Consider the following 20,052-nt stretch of genomic DNA (forward strand, 5'->3'; position numbering starts at 1 on the left):
CACTACATAGTAAGACAAAAAACAAACCAAACAACCAACCACTCATTGTAGACACAAACGAATGAGCTACTAAGTGGGGGCATTATCATCTTGCCATTCATAGAATAACACTTCAACTTTATTAGTAAAATACAAGTTAAGGGGATGCCTTTATGGCCCTTTATTTCTACATAAAGAACACATTAAGAAAAACACCATCTTGAATTTCTATTTTGATCACCTCAATAGCCGACATAAGAAATTGGAGGGAAATACAATATTTTCTTTTCTATGTCCTCTTTTTTTGTTTTTGGGTTTGTTTTGGTTAGAGTGTCCATAATTTTGTTTTCTTCAATACAAGTTAAGGGGATGCTTTTATGGTCCTTTATTTCTACATAAATAATACATTAAGAAAAATATTATCTTGAATTTCCATTTTGATTACCTCAATAGCCTGCATTAAAAGTTGGAGGAAAATACAATATTTTCTTCCCTGTGTCCTCTTTTTGTTTCTATTTTTGGCTTTGTTTTGGTTAGAGTGCCCTAAATGTAATAATTAGTTAACAAGAATAATTTTGTATGAATTTGGTGCATGACATTATCATATCACAATTTTTTTATCACTCATTTTTATATATTTTATCATGATCCTAAATTACCCATCCATCACCCTATATTAGATCCAAAAATGTAGGCTTGAATTTTGTGGATTTGAATCTCAAGGTTGAAGAATTATAGTATGTCTCACTTTTGTGCTATATGTTGATATAATTATTTATTCAAATAGATGCCACAATTTTTTTTTTGATCGATAATAGATGCCACAATATTAAGACACAAGAAACAATAGATTAAATTCATTGTAGATAACAAATACTCAACATATATCTCTAGGTTTCTTAAACATTCTATGTAGTACCCATTTTATCCCAAATCATATACTTAAATTAAACTGGATAAAATTTTACTTTGAACCTTTCAATTATAGGTCAATTAGTATAAGAATATATAAATGTTATATATGTAATCACCTTGAAGTTTTAACTCTCTAAAATATGACTAATCTAATGGTGGAATTTATATACCCATGCATCCTATATAGATTTGTAACTATTTTGAGACCTAATGTCTTAATGCATGTACATAATAACAAATGCCATGATATTGTATAAATTTGGGCTCACTTCTCTAGCTTCTTTATCTATTTACACATACATGTCTCTAGACATTTAGCCATACCATGTTTTTGCATAAATATTCCTATACATTCACCTTATCTACCTCTTTATCACAGTTATATATGCATATTCCTATAAATTCATCTTATACCAGCTTTGTTTTCTTGTTGGGTTATAGTTTCTCTTATTTTGAATTATTGGTTTGTAGATCTATGATCATTCGATTGTTCAAATGATATGTCAATGTGAATGTCTAGACATTTAAATGGATTTTAGATTTACAAAGATTGTTTTATAGGATTTATATGTTCACTAAACATATTTTATGTAGATTGTGGTAAGAATATATTCAAGGTGTTCAAGATGAAGAGAATTCTAGGTTTGCATGGCCATTTGGAGGGCTCTTATTTATTTATGGTTACTCCTATGTGGGTTTGTTTGAAAAGTCAAGCCTAGTGTTGATCTTGTTCTTTGAGTCCTAGAAATCCACATGTTATGCTTGTTTATGTTTGTTTTTGCATTATAGTGATGTGGGGTTGAATCTTTGAGTTATTTGATATTGGAGCATTGACTATGTATTTATCCTTTGAGATGTTGCATATATGCATATATTATAAATTGTTTGATGACGATTCAGTCTAGTAGGACTTGTTGTTTGCCATTATTACATCGGTATGTTGATTGTAACGAGAAAAGGCTTCTTAGGAGTACCTAATATAGCTATCCATTTGAATCTTAGTATTAGTTTATGGTGCATGAGAATCTTTGTTTACTTTTAGTGGAGTTTTGTTAATGATACTAGTCATTATGCCACATATAAATTTTTATCATTTTTAGTGAGAGCTATATTCAATTACATAATGTGTTCTATCTTCTTTGTTTCAAAATTTTGATTCTAAGTTGTTGTTGTTGCAGTGTATAGTGAATTATCAATAATATTTGATTAGAATATGGATGGTCTTCTATAGTGTTATTGGTCTCAAAGAGGGGCTCTAGATCTAATTTATCTATAATGAACGTTCATTAATATCTTAGGTTTAATTAAGGAGATAGAGTTATCATGATACATAAAGATGCTGGATACATGTTTTAGTAGGTGATTTAGAAGTGATGTGGATTCATCATTTGATAATGGATTGTTATCTATATTCTATTTGGAAATTTTGACATATAATTAGTATTTCATGAAGGACTCTCGAGTATTTTTTGAGGTGTCAGTTTATGATATGTTCATTTGGAGTATATGATCTCCTAGGAGGAGATGATAGATCTTGATTTGATGTTTGTGTTCTTGATTTTGTAGTTAGAGCTATGAAATTGATCTTGTTTGGTTCACTTTGGATTTATAATTAATCATTTCTTGGAGATTTATGATTTTGTAGGATTACATTTGAAATTTTCATGGATTAATTGGAGGATAATGCTCATCGATACTAAAGAGACTTGGGTGAGGATAAGAGAAATCTTGTTTATGGAGATTGTTACTCTTTGATGAGGATTTCACTAAAATTTTTGAGGAGCCTTCACATAGTTATGGATGTGAATCTATTATGGACTTGAAGAGAATATTGTCGTTTATTGTAAGATTTAATTTCTTGGTATTGTGTGCTCATGTCAATCTTGTAACCCACTCTTGGTATACTCAGTAGGTGAATGATCCAAGAGGTATTTCCTACCTAGTTATTAGAAGTATTTTTATATTTTGTATCTTATCTTCTCATGTGAATTAGTCTTGAATATAGTGTTTCTAGGACTTATTAAGAAGAATATGCATGGTTATATGGATTTTCATTGTTCTCCTTGTTTTGGTCTTGACTTATGGATTTTGTTCAAAGGAATTATTTGGAAAGGTATGGGAAATTATTTGTTGTTTTGGGCATGTTCCCTTTATTATGGGAATGATAGGTTTGTTTGATCTAAATTTGGTACGAGATATTTATATCTACTATCATATGTTTCATTTGATTTTAATGTTATAAATTGACATTCTTTTAGTATGGGAATGTTGAAGGAGATATTAAATTACACAACTTGGTACATTAGTGTGAAACAAGGATATGATTTGATTTGCACATAGCCTCTTTGGTATTATTCTTCTTTCTAGATATTTGTATCCATATGGTTGAATGTGAGAACTTGGAGGAGCTATGGAGATTGATGGTGAGAGAGATATTATAGTATATTTAAATATATTGGAGTTTTTTGATAACACTTTAATATTTAGAGAAATAAAGAGGCAAGGAGGAAGGATAATCAAGGAGACACTATATCTATATTCAAAGGCCTCTAGGAAAGAAGTGGGAATAAATAAATCATCTAAATTATTTTTCTTTTTACCCTAGCAAGGAAGGAACAAGTCATTGTAAGAATGGTAGGCTATAAGAAAGGAGTACTACCATGCATGTATCTTAGACTATGATTGAATAAAGGAATTAGAACAAAAAATCTTATAGACAACCTTTGCAAAAGAATTTTTAATAGAAAAAAAATCTTTGAGAGGTCAGTGGTTGTCATGGACTGGGAGAATCACCATGTTGGAGGCAATAATTTTAGCTATTCCTATCTATTTGATTTCATGTCTTTCCTTATCAATGGGAGCTAATCAAAATATGGACTAGTAAATGAAAAAAATCTTTTGGTAATGGAATGCAAATGCAAAAAAAATTTCTTTGATAGATTGGGATAAAGTGTGTAAATCAAACAAGTTAGGAGTTGGACTAAGTTCAAGAAAAACCTTTAGAAAAAGGATTTTCAAGCTAAATTAGTATGGAAGATATTTAAGGATCCATAGTTAAATTGGGCCAAAATTATTCAACACTAATGAAGCTTCAAGCATCTTAACCACTTCCAATCCTTCAGAAGGAATTCTAACTGGGAAATTCATGAAAGAGTGTAGATTATTGATCTTAGAGTATCGTACTTAGTATATTCATGACGGGAGGTTTGCATGCTTTTGGGAAGATTCATGGTGTCAATATGCTAGTCTTGACAGTAGTTTGGATATGCTTGTTGAGAGAATAGTGTGAATATAGCAGCCACAAAGGAATTTTGTACGCAAATATGGGGTGTCTATATGAGAGAATACATGCAAGTAAGTGTGATGGATAGATTTCAAAGTTGGTCTTGGAAGGAAATGGAGATCCTTGGTCTACCAAGGTAGGATTTGACTCATTTAAAGGATTTTATTCAGGATAGTTCATGGTGCCCCTCTTGGATGTCTTGGATGTTTTTTTATTGAATGGTGTTGAAATTGGTTTTTATAATTCAGTAGATGAGTATAGGCTATTAGAAATTAAAATGGGTCAATATGAGGTACAAATATTGACAAATATATGTTGGCACAAACATGGCTTGCCCAAATTAGACCTCTTCTCCTAGGTTGCACTTCAAAAAAAGATACTAACAACAAAAAAATTCAAGAAAATAGGTTTTATTAGCCCTCCTAGACATGAGTTATGCAAAATATCCAAAGAAATTGTAGACCACCTACCTACTACTGGGTTGTCCTTTTGCATAGGAGTGCTGGAGATGGATTTGTGCAAAATAAGAATGGGTGAGTGCACTTCCTAATAACATTTTATGCTTGTTTAAATCTTTGCCAATTTTGAATACGACAACAACTTTCTTTTGCTTATGGATCATAAGAACTTTCATCTTGATCTATGAAAATTGGAAGGAGTGAAATCATAGGATTTTTAGGATAGACATATGGGCCTAGTCTCTTTTATGAACAAGGTTGAGGTAGTTGTGGTAGAAGTGGCTAATATAATAATTAGGGAACAAAATTTAAGAGGATCCTCTTTTCGGAATTGGGATGCTTGCCTGAAGAATCTTTGGCATAGATCGAGAAACCCTATGGTAATAAGGCCTTGAGGAAAAGAGTCTCAAATTTTAAGAGTAACAACTAAATGTCAAGATCCATAGGTTGGTTGGTATAAGGTAATTTTTTTTATGGCACCTCTAGTGCCAAACCCAGGGTCTCTAGTGCAGGTTACATCCAAACATTGGGAATGGAAACTAATTTGTAGTATGGCATTTAAATCCTCTCAAGAGGGTCTATCAATGAAGTAGAGTTTAAGGCTCTCACTTTGGGTTTGAAGAAGTGTCAAGAATTAAAGCTAAAAATAATGATAGTAGAAGGAGACTCCTCCATAGTTATTAATGCATTAAGGAAAGGATCAAATTCTAACTGGAATCTCTAAAAATTTCTTAGTCATTTTTTTTGCTATCAATATTTATAGGAAATCCAAGGGGAAGTAGATAGTATTTCCAATAGTGTAATAGATGGGCTAGATTTGTTTCCTATGTTCACTGAAGAAAGTGGTTGAGGATAGCTATTTTTGTTGACAATGTAGAGTCCTTAGTTTACAGTGAAGGTAAGTTGCCATGTATGTGACAAGGTTACCATGTTCAAATGGTTCACCTCTTTCTCCATATTTATCTCATGGAGGATGTCGAAAGTAAAATTTGAACAAAGGTAGGGCAGTAGTGTTTAGCTCAATTAGCGATTTGAAGGATAAATGAATTGGTGGACATTCAATTTTTTTTTCATAGATATATTTTTAAATAGTTTGATAAAACTTTAATTGCATTTTTTAAGTTATAATTCTTTTGAAGACAAAGTTACATCTTATAGATAGTTGGAAAGCACATCTTGGTTAGGAAATTTGTGTAGATTTATTAACACTAGCTTAAATGAAGCTAAAAATCATCTTTAAAAGTGAAGATGGCCTCCTATTTACAACATTGAGGCTCTTTGCCTAGGCATGGTTGTTGGAGAATATAATTCATAACCAAATCATAATTGTACCATATACATATCAATAATGTGTAATAGATGTGATAGTTTTCTCTAGTTTGTTGTCAAGCATCTTCTATTAGCAATCATCTCAGTTAATATATTTATAGAAAATTTGTAGGATGCAGTTAAAGATATTGTAACTATTTATATGTATTAATTAATGAATAAAAGTGTGCAACAAGAGTATTATATGTTCCAAGTTCTCTTAAGATGGTATTAGAGCTAGTCTGGGCCTAATTCCCAAACAAGAGGGCCTAGGATTATGAGAGTGATAAGGAGTTGAGTTTTTTAATTGTTGTATTAGTCAGGACCCCACTATTTAGTAAAAGAAAAAGATAATTGTGGAAGAAAAGTTTCTTTTGTTATTTTCCATGTGTGCAGTCACCCAATTTGCAAGCCATTGCACTCGAACAAGCCACCCATGGATTGTTACAGAGGCACAATGCATGTGGTTAGAATTTTGTTATGAACATGTGAGTGAAAAAAATATATCGCTAGATTAATTTATTGTAATAGTAGCCACCAAAATATTATAGATTGATGCCACTACAATTAGGAAATAGGTGTATGGAGTTGAGTTGTCGCCATAGTTTAGGAATGTGTTAGAGTATGCTCTATTTTTTGAGTTGTTGTTGGTAGTGTTGTTGCAAAATATAACTTAAGTAATGTTGTAGCACTCGGGAAATTTGATAAGTTTTGTGTTTTAATAGTTTACCATTTTGTATGTTGTTATCTCTATATCTTGGTAACTACATAGGAGAATTGATTAGAGAGAGAGGTAGAGTCGTCGCTCAGGGGAGATATTTTTTGTGGCTTGATAAAACAAAAATTGCTACAAAATCAAAGAAAGGAGAAGATTTATTGTCAGTCAAAGGTTGTAGAGGTCACATGAAGAAGTGTTGAAGAAGATCAGTAGTGAAAGAGAAGCCTCTTAAGTAGCCAAACTGAACTCTTGTGTGTTGAAGAAGATTTTTGGTAAAAGAGAAGCCTTATGAGTAGCCAAATTGAACTCTTTTTCAACCTGTTGTTGCACTAGTAGTTAAGCAAAAAATTATGGTTGACAAATTTTATTGGTAGGTTCAACAAAATTTTGTGATTTGGCCATTTTTTTCAGAGTTAATTATTTTATTTATTCTGCCTTGTTAATTTGTTGAGAATGGACTTATATTTGAAAAATGTTTAAGTGATGAAATTTTTAAGAAAGCATGTGTATTGTAAATTAGTTCCTCCATTATGATAGTTTGTGGTCATTTGAAACCACTTGTACGTGAGGTTTGTGCTCAGTTGGAAACCACTTAGTGTGATGGTTCATAGCAATCTAAAACCACTTCAGAATTGTATTGGTTAGGGGTAAGCTAAAAAATCCCAAGGTGATTATGATGAGGAGTAGTCACTAATGAAGCAATACACTAAAGTCTAGATGTGAAAAACAAAGATGAGGACATGATCTAGAAATGTGGAGGCATTCAATTTGAAATTTGATTATTTATTAAGGGGGAGTGTTGAAGAATATAATTCATAACCAAATCATCATGTCAATAATGTGTAGTAGATGTGGCAGTCTTCTTTAGTATGTTGTCAAGCATCTTCTATTAACTATCAACTCAGTTAACAAATTTATAGCATGTTTGTTGGATGCAATTAAAAAGACATTATAACTATTTATATGTAATAGGTAATGAACAAAAGTGTGTAGTGAGAGTATTATCTGTTCCAAATTCATTTATCAATGGTTTTCTTGTAGTTGGCAATGGTTTTTTTCATACATTAATTCTAGTTGGTTGAGGAACTTATAATGACTTTCTAGAAAAAAAACTTATGAAATAGATAATTTCTTTTATTTTCATTTAAATTTTTTTTAAATTATAGAAAAAATATTTCTCAAATAAAAACAAATTAATTAAAAAATTTATATATTTTTGAAAGTTAATTAAAATAATTTATTTTCGTAATTCTTTTGACATTATTAATATAATCACATACTTAAAATATAGAATAAAAAAATATTAAATTGTAGATAACAAGGATATTTATATTACAAACATCAAACATCAAACATCAAACATCAAATGACAACTCTTGAACATTTTAGAAATACAAATACTTAAAATATCTATATTATTTTAATACATTACATTAACTTTCCTTGACCCATTTAAAAAAGTAGTAGTTGTGTTTAATTAAAACCTTATCATTATCTCATAGTAAATGATTGTGCAGGTGCCTATCAACATTTTAGGCAATGAAGGGGCGTTTGAAAAGTTTAGCTCTACCCTATTGAGTTTTGTTATTTTGTCAGGAAATGAATGCCGAAATTTTGGAATCCTTCAAATCCTCTCATATACAACTATTTCACCGTCATTCACAGCAAGATCGCTTATTGAAGACATTCCAAGGTCAACTAAATTAATTTAAAACAACAATGGAACGGTTTTGTAGTACAGAGGAGGCAGCAGTACATGTAGTACAATCCCTAATTAATAACCCTCTCTCTATACATTTTATGAATGCCCAGAAATCAACAACTCTGAACAAGTCACGACTGCAAGAATGTCGAGAAGCTACTTTCTCATTATTCTCGTGGCCTCACTAATTCCACTATTTGCAGGCCATGGTGGTTCAAACGATGACCACCTTGATGATGGTGTGAAGCCCAACTTAAGGGCAAAATCTTTAATTCTGGTGAAAATCTGGTGTCTAATCATTGTTTTCTTTGGCACCTTCGCCGGAGGAATATCTCCCTATTTTTTCAGATGGAATCGGACGTTTCTTTTGCTGGGCACCCAATTTGCAGGAGGGGTGTTCTTGGGGACGGCCTTGATGCATTTCTTGAGCGATTCTGCAGAGACGTTTACGGATTTGACTCAGAAAAAGTATCCCTTCGCATTCATGCTCTGTACTGCCGGATATCTGCTTACTATGCTCGGAGACCTGGTTGTAACTTGGGTCTATGCCAAGCAATCCAACAAGACAGAAGTTATTCCTGTTCAGAATCCTGTGCCTTTGCATACAATCGATGATGAAGGACTATCCACTGCACAGGGTGGAGACACAACATCGAGCTTTCAGGTCAGTTGGATATGGATGCAATTTCATGATTTTTCATCTTTGATGTACGTTTGATAATAAACATGATTAATTGATTTCACGATCAAATATGAAGCATTTTGATCAAATGATCATAGATCAGATTAGCCGATGATGAGTGTTAAATATTAATACCCACTTGTTAATAATGTGTGAGAGATTAATACCCACTTGTTAATAACGTGTGAAATTTAATTCCAATGCCACCGAATTAGAGCTCATAGATTTTTGGCAATTTATTATTTACGAAAAAACAATCCAACAAACATAGCAGGAGGCGAAAGCTGCATTGACTGGTTCAGCTTCTGTTGGGGACACGCTATTGCTGATATTGGCTCTGTGCTTTCATTCCGTTTTTGAAGGAATCGCCATTGGAGTGGCAGGCAAGTTCTTTTATCCCTCCACTTTTCTATACAAATTGTATGAGGGTGACGGGAATCTAGATATCTTTACATGCTCAAATAAAAAATGCAATGTTTTATAAATTGATGTCCTCAATTGAATGCAATATTTTATTTTTATCCGAGGACAAAACACATGCCTGCAATTTACTTGAATCCATTCTTAACACTAAAGCTAAGCAAATTGATATTTTCTGCAACTCGTACTTTTATATTAAGAAAAGTTTTTTTTCTTTTTTTTTTGGTCGCAGAAACGAAGGCGGATGCGTGGAGAGCGTTGTGGACAGTGTGTCTGCACAAGATATTTGCGGCAATTGCAATGGGCATAGCACTACTGCAGATTGTTCCAAACAGGCCACTGTTATCATGTGCAGCGTATTCTTTTGCGTTTGCCATATCCTCTCCAATTGGGGTTGCAATCGGTATAATAATCGATTCCACTACAGAGGGACGAGTTGCCGATTGGATTTATGCGATTTCAATGGGTTTGGCTTGCGGAGTCTTCATTTACGTGGCAATAAACCATCTTCTCAATCGATGGACCAAACATCATAACTCTCAAAAGCCTGAGATTGCATTTGATAAACCATTTTACAATTACATGGCGGTTGTTCTGGGAGCTGGAGTAATTGCAGTGGTGATGATTTGGGATTAGAGAACAAGAGCAGCCTCAATGTTTTGAATGATAAATCTTGTGTTTCTCACATTCCAAGTTCAGTTTTGTTGTAATATGAGAATAACCTGAATCGTACAAGGCTGCAGCTTTTTAAACAGAGCTGATTGTAGTACTCATGATTTGGGACACTTAAAAGGTTAGTCTTATGATTCTCAGACTCAAAGTTAAATTTAGAAAGTTGCGGTGATCACACTGGTGATGATATTATGGTGTTTTAGGTACAAAAAAATGTGGGTGTAAATGTTTTACATGTCATCCCACTAGTTAATTAACATATTGTTTGTGACATAATATATACTAGCAATGGGTATATCATAGTGGAGTGGTGATGATATTATGGTGTTTTAGTTAGCAATAAATAAAGGTGTTGGTGTAAATGTTTTACATGTCATTTTATTAATTAATTAACATATTCTTTGTAACATAATATATAATAGCTTGTCTAAGGGTAACCTGAGTCAGGTGAGTGGGGGTGGTGTCATCAAGGACTCAAATGGCAATGTGATCCTAGCTTATGTGATTAACCTTGGTACCCAAACCTCTAGTTTAGTAGAAGTTGTGACAACCTTTTATGGGATCTCACTTGCTAAAGATAAACGAATACAAAGAATTATTATTAAGGGTGATTCAAATAATGTCATTATGATGCTTTATGGAGAAGCTTCACTAGGCTAGTCTACAAAAGATCTCATCAAAAAATACTGACATATCCTGCCTACATTTGACCACGTAAGACTCACCCACACCCTTAGAGAGAGGAACACATCATTGGATAGGTTGGCAAAATTGGCTCAATTTAGCAACTCCCTTAAAATATGGAGTACTTCACATTAGATACCTCAAGATGTTCATGTTGCAATCTAGGAGGACATAAAATCTATTGAGGTATAAAGATCCAAGGATTGCCTTTTTATTTTTTAGTCCTTTCCATCATGGCCTATAGTCATCTCACGACAAGGATATGGTTTTTGAATCCGACTAAAGGAATGCCTTTTCCAATACTACCATTTGTTGTCCTTTCCCAAGTTAGTTCTATTTATCCTTTTCCCAATTGCTTTCATTGGCTTTAATAACGGTTTTACTATGGGGAGTGATCTCATCCAAAATAAGCTAGATAGTTGTGACAATTTCAAGCAGAATGAGATTCTTTAGTCTTTGATTAAGAGAGGTAACCTTGTATCCTATGTTGAGGGTATGAAAGGCTTTAATTCTTCTTTTTCTGAGTTGTTTTCTTAATCATGGGATGAGGGTAAAGTTAATATAAGGAGTGTGGTTTTCACTATGTCTATGGAGTTTATTGCTACCACTCCTAGCTAAAGGTTTGAATTTTCCCAAAAAACCAAACGGGAATTATAAAGATGATTTCAAGAGGTTCTTGATGGCAGGTGACAATATTTCACATCTACAAAATGGCTTCTATAGGGAGGATATCGCGGGAAAATGGAAAGATGTAGCACTATTTTTAATGAAGTACATCAACTTGGATGACATGTATAAAAGATTTCACTCATAGTTATTCCCTATGCTTAAACATTTCAAACATGGTGAGAAAATAATCTTTCCCAATTGGATTTTTTCTTCCATTTCTTAGTCTATTATTATGGGAAAATCCAAGGATGTTCTCCCTATGAACCATAGTTTAATTTTGAGGCTTTATAATTTCTACTTATCCATATCCCCTACTAGCGCACCCTCCATAAACCCTACTCAACCCCTTCCCAATCCCACCCTTGTCATTGAGCTATCTAATATCCCTGAGAGTAGTTGCAAGGGTGCCTCTAGGGTGATGACTACCCTCCCAAACTAAGACTATAACTACCTAGGTCAACCCCCAACACTTTTCCAAATTGAAGAAAATTGACTCCATTGCCCCACCTCAAAAAGCGAATCTTAGAAAAGAGAAAATTATTAAATATTTTCTTTAAGAATTCTACTTCCTCCTGACCCATGAGATTTGCGTGGACTCCCAACAACCCCAATGTTACTGTTGTGGCCCCTCGAATCTCCCACACTTTTTCTATTCCCCCACCTTTCTCCGCTATTTCAACCCCCTAGGTTTGGGATTTAACTAATATTGCAAAAAACGTTAATGAATGTTGTGGTGCCTATAATAGGTAAAATGTCATTATCCATAGGCTCCTTTCCAAGTTTAATACTACAAGAAAGAAAATTGGCAAGCTAGACGTGCTAACCAAGGGAGATATTAGGACTTTTTGTTGGGTGGCAAAAGACAAGGATGAAAGGGTTTGGTTGTCAACAAATGACCTCGAGGAGAGGCTCTTGAAATGCAATGCCTTGGAGGAATAAATCAAAGTCCTAAGTGACAAGGTGGACCAGGAAGAGGATAGGAAGGAAACCACAAGGGTCATTGCAAAATTACAAGGCAACTAGGAAACATTCAAAAGGAAAGTGGATGAGATGGTGGCATATAACAATGGAATGGTGAGAAAGAGCTCAACTTCCTTGCAAACAATCTAGGATGACATTGAGAGAAGACAAGGTAATGAGTGTTGTAATTGAACCTACTAGGGCTAAGGTCTTGAGGCAAGAACAAAGTCAATTGTCCCCTTCGTCAAGCAAACATTTAATCAAGAGGTTGTCTTTCTGAGAGAAGGTCAAAGGGCTTAGCTAGAACTAGAAAGTTGTGTAAACCCCCACCATGTAGGCCATCGATTTGTACATTTGTGGGCGATGTTAGTGTTTTGGTGTCTTTCATTTTTTGGGTTTGTGTTCTATCATTTTTTGTTGTTGGTTTTGACTACTTTTGGTTCCTTTTTGTTAGGTGGTCTTAATGTTGGGTGTTCTTACTCCTCAAGAGTCATAAATTATCACTATGCCAATTTACACCACATGTTTGTGTCCCTACTTCAGCGTGTCTTATCCTCTTCTCCTATCTAGGTTTGTTTTGTACCTTATCTCCATTTTTTATGCCATGTAGACCCACTTTTGTACTTCCTCAAGGGGTACCCTTCTGCCTAGGGCTCAATTGTGGTCCCTTTTTTAGAAGGTCTAGGGCACCCAGCACCCTTGGTCCCTCTTAGTTGGGCCCAATTTTGAAATGGGGCAAGGGTCCTATCTCTCTAGTAGGAATTTAATTTTGTGGCTCTGCATGATTGTTGGAGGTCAGACTAATCAGTTAATGACCTAGATACCCCTATATAAAGACATATGATCAACCTAATTTCATCTATCCATTCTAAGTGTCCATCCTCTAGCATTCTTGCATCCATGAAGCATTCATCATCAAGCATTTTTAGATATCTTCAAGGATTCATATTCTTCATTCAACCATTGTGGAGAAAAATTACACAATTCATATGCAATAATGTGTGTGATTAGGGATTTTTCAGGTTCATGCCATTTCATACAGCATATCATGATTACATTCAAGATGCAAAGCATCATCATCAACAATTGCAAATCTAAGGTATATCTTTCCATTATTTATTTTAGTATTTGCATTATTTCATTCAACATTAATTCCTAAACCAGAGTTTGACTTGGACAAACCCTTATTTCCAACAATTTCCCCTTTCTTTTTGTTTCTAGGAAACGAGTACAAAGCTGTCATTTTCAGGATCGACATTATTCGCAGAGACGAACAAGTTCCCTTTTGGACGACAAAATGTTTGGAGGACCAAAGTGACCGGCATTTTGGTCTTGACAATTCAAGTTGACCTTCTAGGAATAGATTCGAACACTCACATATTTCTCAAATCTAGGTTTGTGGCTCCAAGCGACGATTTTAGCTCACCTTTTATGCTCGATCTCTTCCATATCCACACATTTAACCTAATTTTAGCATCTTCAACAAATTCAAATCAAATCAACTCAAGGGAAAGAAGAGGTACACCGAAAACCCCTAGAATCTAATTTTAGAATATAGATCTATTAGATTTAGATCTATCAAATTCCTATATTTCCCTAATGTAATTGATCCTTAAGAAAAGTTAGTGGTTTTAGAACACCCAAAGGTGGAAACCCTAATTTTCACACATTACATTCTGGTGAACCCGACATCTTACACCTTAAATTTTGATTTATGTTCTTAGATCTAATTGTTTATGCATTTCCAAACTCAAATTTATGTTTACAAGTTTAATTTTCATGTGAATTACATAAATTTAGAGGTTAAATTCACAACAACCCTAATTTTTTTTTGTTAATTTTATTTGTGGGTTGCATAATTCATAACTTTTATTTTTAGATCTGATTTTAAACATTCATAATGACAATTAGTAGATCTGATTTATTTTTCATTTCACATATGATTACATTATTTTTCAGTTATATTTATCATAATCATGTGTTGGATAATGGCTTCTTTCACTTCACATTGCTTCTTTTCATTCATAGCACTTTGGTATATTGCATTTTTAGAATTTCCAAATTTCTTCCTATTAATCAATTAAATCTCAAAGCTTTTATCCATAGTGCATGTTTCTTTATGGTGATATTTTTAGGAAATTCATTACATATGTAGATCACATAAAAGATTTTGTAGATCCTAATCCTAGAAATGCTAATGAAAAACCTAATACCTGTACCTCTCCTAGGGTATCTAATGTGAATGAAGAAAGAACTAATAATGTTATCAATGATCTCTCTAATGGAGAAATAATTTAAGAGCAACATGGCACCATTTTCTTCTCATACCCTAGCACAAGGGGGGCAAGATCAAAACATTAGTGTTTCAATCTCTCTAGATCCCCCTTATTCTCCTAGAGCCTATCTTAATCATCAAAAAATTTGTAGAGAAGATGATGTTATGCATTTAATTCATGATCTATCTCTACACATAACATTAAGTAAAGATGAGGCCTTATATGATAAGGATCTTCCTTCCCAACCCATCAAAGAGGATATGTATGATGATAGAAAGGAAAATCTCCCTACACAAGATATTCCTTCTTCATTTGTGTTTCCCCTTGTTCCTTCTATATACACTTACACTAAATTTTTTAAAGAGATTCTTTATAATGTTCCTCCTTCTCAATTAAAAATCTCTTATAGGAGTGGCTATACCATAATATCCAACCAAGTATTTAGAAGACAAGGACTTGGAAAATTTGAACAAGGAATTAGAGTCCCTGTAACCCTCCTACACAAATTACTATCGAAGGAATAGGATATTATCATGATTCACATATAGATGATCTTCTTATAATTTAAAAATATAGTGATTATCTTGCAAGACATAGAACATATCATCCATCTAAGATGGCTTCTTCATCAAACACTCCTTTTTGTTTATATCATCAAACTCATGACCATCATGCGAATAATTGTCCATATTTTCAAAAACTTATGCAAGAACTAGTTGATAATATAACTATTAAAATCATAGATGACAATCCATCTTCTTCTAGCAACCCTTGTCCTACATCTCAAGAGACAAGACCCACTCCCATTGATGATCAAGAGAATCTATCCACTAGAATCTTTTGGATATTGAAGTATGATAAGAATGTTGTTTACCCTTTCTAAAATTTACCAATAAGCATAAGGAAGGCAATGAATATTGTCTCTATCATCATTGTGGTTCTCATTCTCAGAAATCGTAAAGCATTTAAAATATTTGTTCGAGAACAATATGATATGGCTCTCATAGCTCTTACAACTAATCTAGCACTCTTTCTTAGTGAAGAGGTAGTGCCTTAGCACTCCATTCACAGAGGAAAAAGAGAAAGGAGGTGTGAGAAATAGAAGCAAAAGAAACACATATACGCCCTTCTCCATGTAACCCATGAAAACTGAAGGTCCTTTCTCCTTCTATCGTTTGATGTATCGCTTGAGAAAAAGTGACTACTTATTTATCTCGGACACCAACTCTTCTCCTTCATATATTCAGCCTTATCCTTCATATGTTCCACACAATTTTATTTATCATAAGATAATTGAAATACCTATTGGGTGATGACGTTGACTACTTACTTGACAAGATGCCTAAAAAATAACGTAGCCCCACAATGTTTGGAGCATATGGACAAAAAAATTATGTGCAAAATGTAAAAGCAATTACGAAGACTATTGTGTAAAACACTTAAAAATAAATGTATGGGTGAAGATGGGTTTGTGGAGAAAAGCTTGAAAGTTTTAAACTATCAACATAAGGTAAGAGATCTATTCTAATGAGAAAAGTATTTAAAACTTACTTTTATTTGATTTTTATATTACTTCAAAACACTTTTTATTATAGATCATAGATGATTGTTGTTTGGGTTCGGTTGGGGGATTAGTTTCTTTCTATGATTTGGTTAATCACCCTCCATGAAATCATGAAGAAACACAACTAGACCTCAAGATATTTTCCTTGTTTCTTCTTCCATCTTGTTTATGTTTCCTCCCTTGAGGTCTTATTCTATGTTTTAACTCTAGTTGTAATTTTGTTTTATTTATTTTGATATCCTTGAGGTAGCTCCCGGTCACAATTGAGATTTTCAAGTATAATCTTATCGATCTTCTATAATTGAGCTATGAATTTTGCTATGTTGAAATGGAAATGGACCCCAAAATCACATAACAGTTAAAAAAATTTAGTTGCATTTATTTTATCTATCTACTTCCTAAAATGACAATGAAACCAAAGCTTCGTATTATGAGGAAAAATGATTTTTTTTTGTACCATTACTTGTAGGATCCTTGTGGGTGTTATTTTATAACTAATAAGCATATCTAAGATAATAAAAAATTGGCCCATAAACAAACCCTCACGATGAAATGTACCTAGTTTTTGTTGTGTCTCTAGATTGTGAGATGGTTGGTAGTACTTGTAGTAGGTAGGATGGCTCAAAATTTTGTGGAAAATTATACTTGGTTGACAAAGAATAAATGTTATCTATTGAATACTTTGAGCCATAGATCCCTAGTATACATTATAGTTGATAGGGTCATCCTTATATTTCATATTAAATATTCATTTTTTAATTTTTGGTTATATTATTGAAATATACAATATGTTAAATCAAGATCATATGTAGGAGATAATATTAGATGAATTATAAAATTTAGTGTTCTATTTTTTAAATTCCTTTTGTAGGTTTGATATCATTGGTATGCAACCAAAATGTCTTACTAGAGCAATACCGATGGAAAACATGACAAAGGATATTAAGAAATTTCTATTTAGCGGTGGGATAATTTAGTAAGGACATCTTGTAGGGATGAAGAAAATGATTCTTGTGGGGCACAACACATAAACTAATTTGTAATGATGGACATTTCAATACCCTAGTAATCTAATCAAGTATTTAAATTTTTAACTATAAAATAATATAGTATTTAAATACCTTTGTCTAATTAGGTTATTGATGCTCATAAAAAATATCAAGCATATTGAAATTTATATTTTTCAGAAGTCTTACATTTATCATACTCTTGATTAATATTTCATTATAAATAATGTTTTTGCAAGATTATCTTCATGATGAATGTTATGAGTCCACCATTGTGCAACACTAGACAGACAAGCTGACCTCTCAAGTACTTGACAAAATATTTATTAGGGTATTAAATAATTTTCTTCTCTAAAACAAAGAAAAAATTCATATTTTTATAGGATAGTAATTGTCAATGTATATTTTAGCATTCATTTTAGGTATCATATTTGAAACAAGACCTCTAAATGTAGGTTTAGAATGATGTTCAAATTATTTATGGAAAACATAAGGGAAATTTATTATTTTCATCTATTGCCTTAATAGTTTAATTAGTAGCTATAAATTTTCAATGGATGGTTGAAAAGTTTTTCCTTCCATCACTTTAGAATATTAATCTTTATCAGCTAGTTGTATAATTTAAAATATGATTTGCATAGGTACTGGATGTAATATGGTTTTAAATAACACAAGAAATGAAAAGTGGATATTAAGATTATAGACATAAAAATATATTCTAGAAGATTTCACAAAATGTGAAATGATTTTAAGAGAAATACCTAGTGAATATACTATTGGGTGGGGGCCTTGCCTATGTGGTCTTCGTTACATTTTTGACAAGATGACTAAAAAATACAGTAGGTGCACAACTTACTATGTTTGTAGCGTATGCACAAAATATTCAATGCAAATGTAAAAGTGCCCACTAGACTATTTTGTAAAGCACTACATTGCTCAAGATTTATAAAATCACTTGTTGAGAAAAGCTTCAATGTTTTAAACTATCAACGTGAAGTAAGAAATGTATTAACGAAAGAAGTATTCAAAGCTAATTTTTATTCAATTTTTGCACTTTTTCAAGACACGTTCCATTATAGATTTGTTAGTGAACAGATTTGTCCCTTTTTAAAATGATCAATTTTGAACTCCGTCGCCTTCTTTTAAGGACAAGTGTTCCACTAAACAGTTGGGTAAGTGTTGTATAAACCACTTCCCTCTGAATTTTTCATAGGTACAGCTCCCTATTTCAGTTATTCAAGGAATAATCTAGTTAATTTTATTTTAGCAGTAGCTTTTTACCTCAAAGCATGTAAGGCTACCTACTTCATTCTTGGATGAGAGGCCAATATTTCACACATTTTTTGAGAAAAACCATCTTTCTAATCTGTACAATGCAAGAGATGAAAGTAACTGAATTAAAGTTCAGAACACCATTCCTACAATTCCAATAAGAAATGAATAGATAAGGGAAAATGAATCTGTTTTCAAACACAAATCATTTCTCAAGAACAAACACCCAAAGGAAGGAGTACCAGAAAAAATAATAATTCTCTGCAATAGAAAGGTCATTACTACTATTTGATTAGATAAGCATATGCAAAGATATGTATCTACACAGATTCAAAACCCACAGATTTTCCTTCTCCCAAAAATAGTATGATCTTTATATATATATATTCTCCTGCAACAAAGGCACGATAATACATCTATAAATCCTTTTCCATTTCAGATTTAAAAGTCTGATCCTTCCTTCTTCAAAAACAGAAACTTCACGAAACAGAGGGAAAACAAAAACTAACTAAAATTTCCTTACTAGATCTAACCCCTTCTCTATCTCTTTCCTTGCATATTTATTATTCTTTTCCTCTTGGTGAGACACTTTCAGTTCCAAAAACTGAATCGTGACATATCATATGCTGACAGTTGGATATAAATAACCGTCTTCATTCTTTCAACACTTTCTTGGCTTCAATGTAACCTTTAATCATAATTTTTTAATATGAAAACATTATAACTTAAAATACATAAGTTTTATGAATTAATTATGGGCTCCTTCGTATAAGTCATGCCTTGTTAATATTTGAAAACAAGAAACTCGGTTGCTGCTGGTCATTTTGGATAGACCCGCACTCAGTCATCCATATCTTTTGAAGGAGACATAATTCGGTTAATCGCTCCAGTGGAAACATGCGCAACTTGTCTGTGCATGACATATCAAAACATGAGAAAAATCCAACAGTGGAATAAAAATATATGCCCCCCCACAATATGACGGTTTTTCTGTCACAAAAATCAGAAAATGTTCTTTGTTCTAGACTTGTATTCTGTCAAGTGTATCTTGCAGACCAGATTGAATTTCCACAATTCTTTTGGTGAGAACTTATAAAAATAGGTTTCATAAAACATATCCAAAATACAGTTTGATCCAATTATTGAAGTGAGAGATATACCCCCTGCACAGAGACTAAGTAAATGGTAAATCAATATTCCTCTTCCAAACTTTGTTGGTTGACCAAATTTGTCCACTGATTGCTTTGCCTCTCCATTTTGGTTGTGCGTTGAACCTTTGAACTTCATTGAACATGTTGAACATTCCTGAACTGCTTGAACTTTTGGAACCTACTGAACTACTTTGAACCATTTTGAACCCAACTGAACTTTTGAACCTGATTGAACTGAATGAACTTGATTCAAGATGGTTCAATGTGTTCACGAAGTTCAACCAATTACTACAACTCGACATTTTTTTTATTTAAAGACAATTTACAAACGG

At 32.9% G+C, this 20,052-nt stretch overlaps 1 protein-coding gene across 1 annotated transcript; it reads left to right on the plus strand.

The window, feature by feature from the left end:
- Positions 1-8,508: 8,508 nt before the first annotated feature.
- On the plus strand, positions 8,509-10,164 carry LOC131044595 (zinc transporter 11). Its single transcript, XM_057977950.1, has 3 exons — positions 8,509-9,027; positions 9,320-9,428; positions 9,698-10,164. Exons 1-3 carry the CDS (start codon positions 8,509-8,511, stop codon positions 10,099-10,101), a joined length of 1,032 nt encoding a protein of 343 aa, XP_057833933.1. The 3' UTR covers positions 10,102-10,164.
- The last annotated feature ends 9,888 nt before the right edge of the window (positions 10,165-20,052 follow it).

The sequence above is a fragment of the Cryptomeria japonica genome, chromosome 9 (assembly GCF_030272615.1).
Source record: "Cryptomeria japonica chromosome 9, Sugi_1.0, whole genome shotgun sequence".
NCBI classification, from domain to species: domain Eukaryota; kingdom Viridiplantae; phylum Streptophyta; class Pinopsida; order Cupressales; family Cupressaceae; genus Cryptomeria; species Cryptomeria japonica.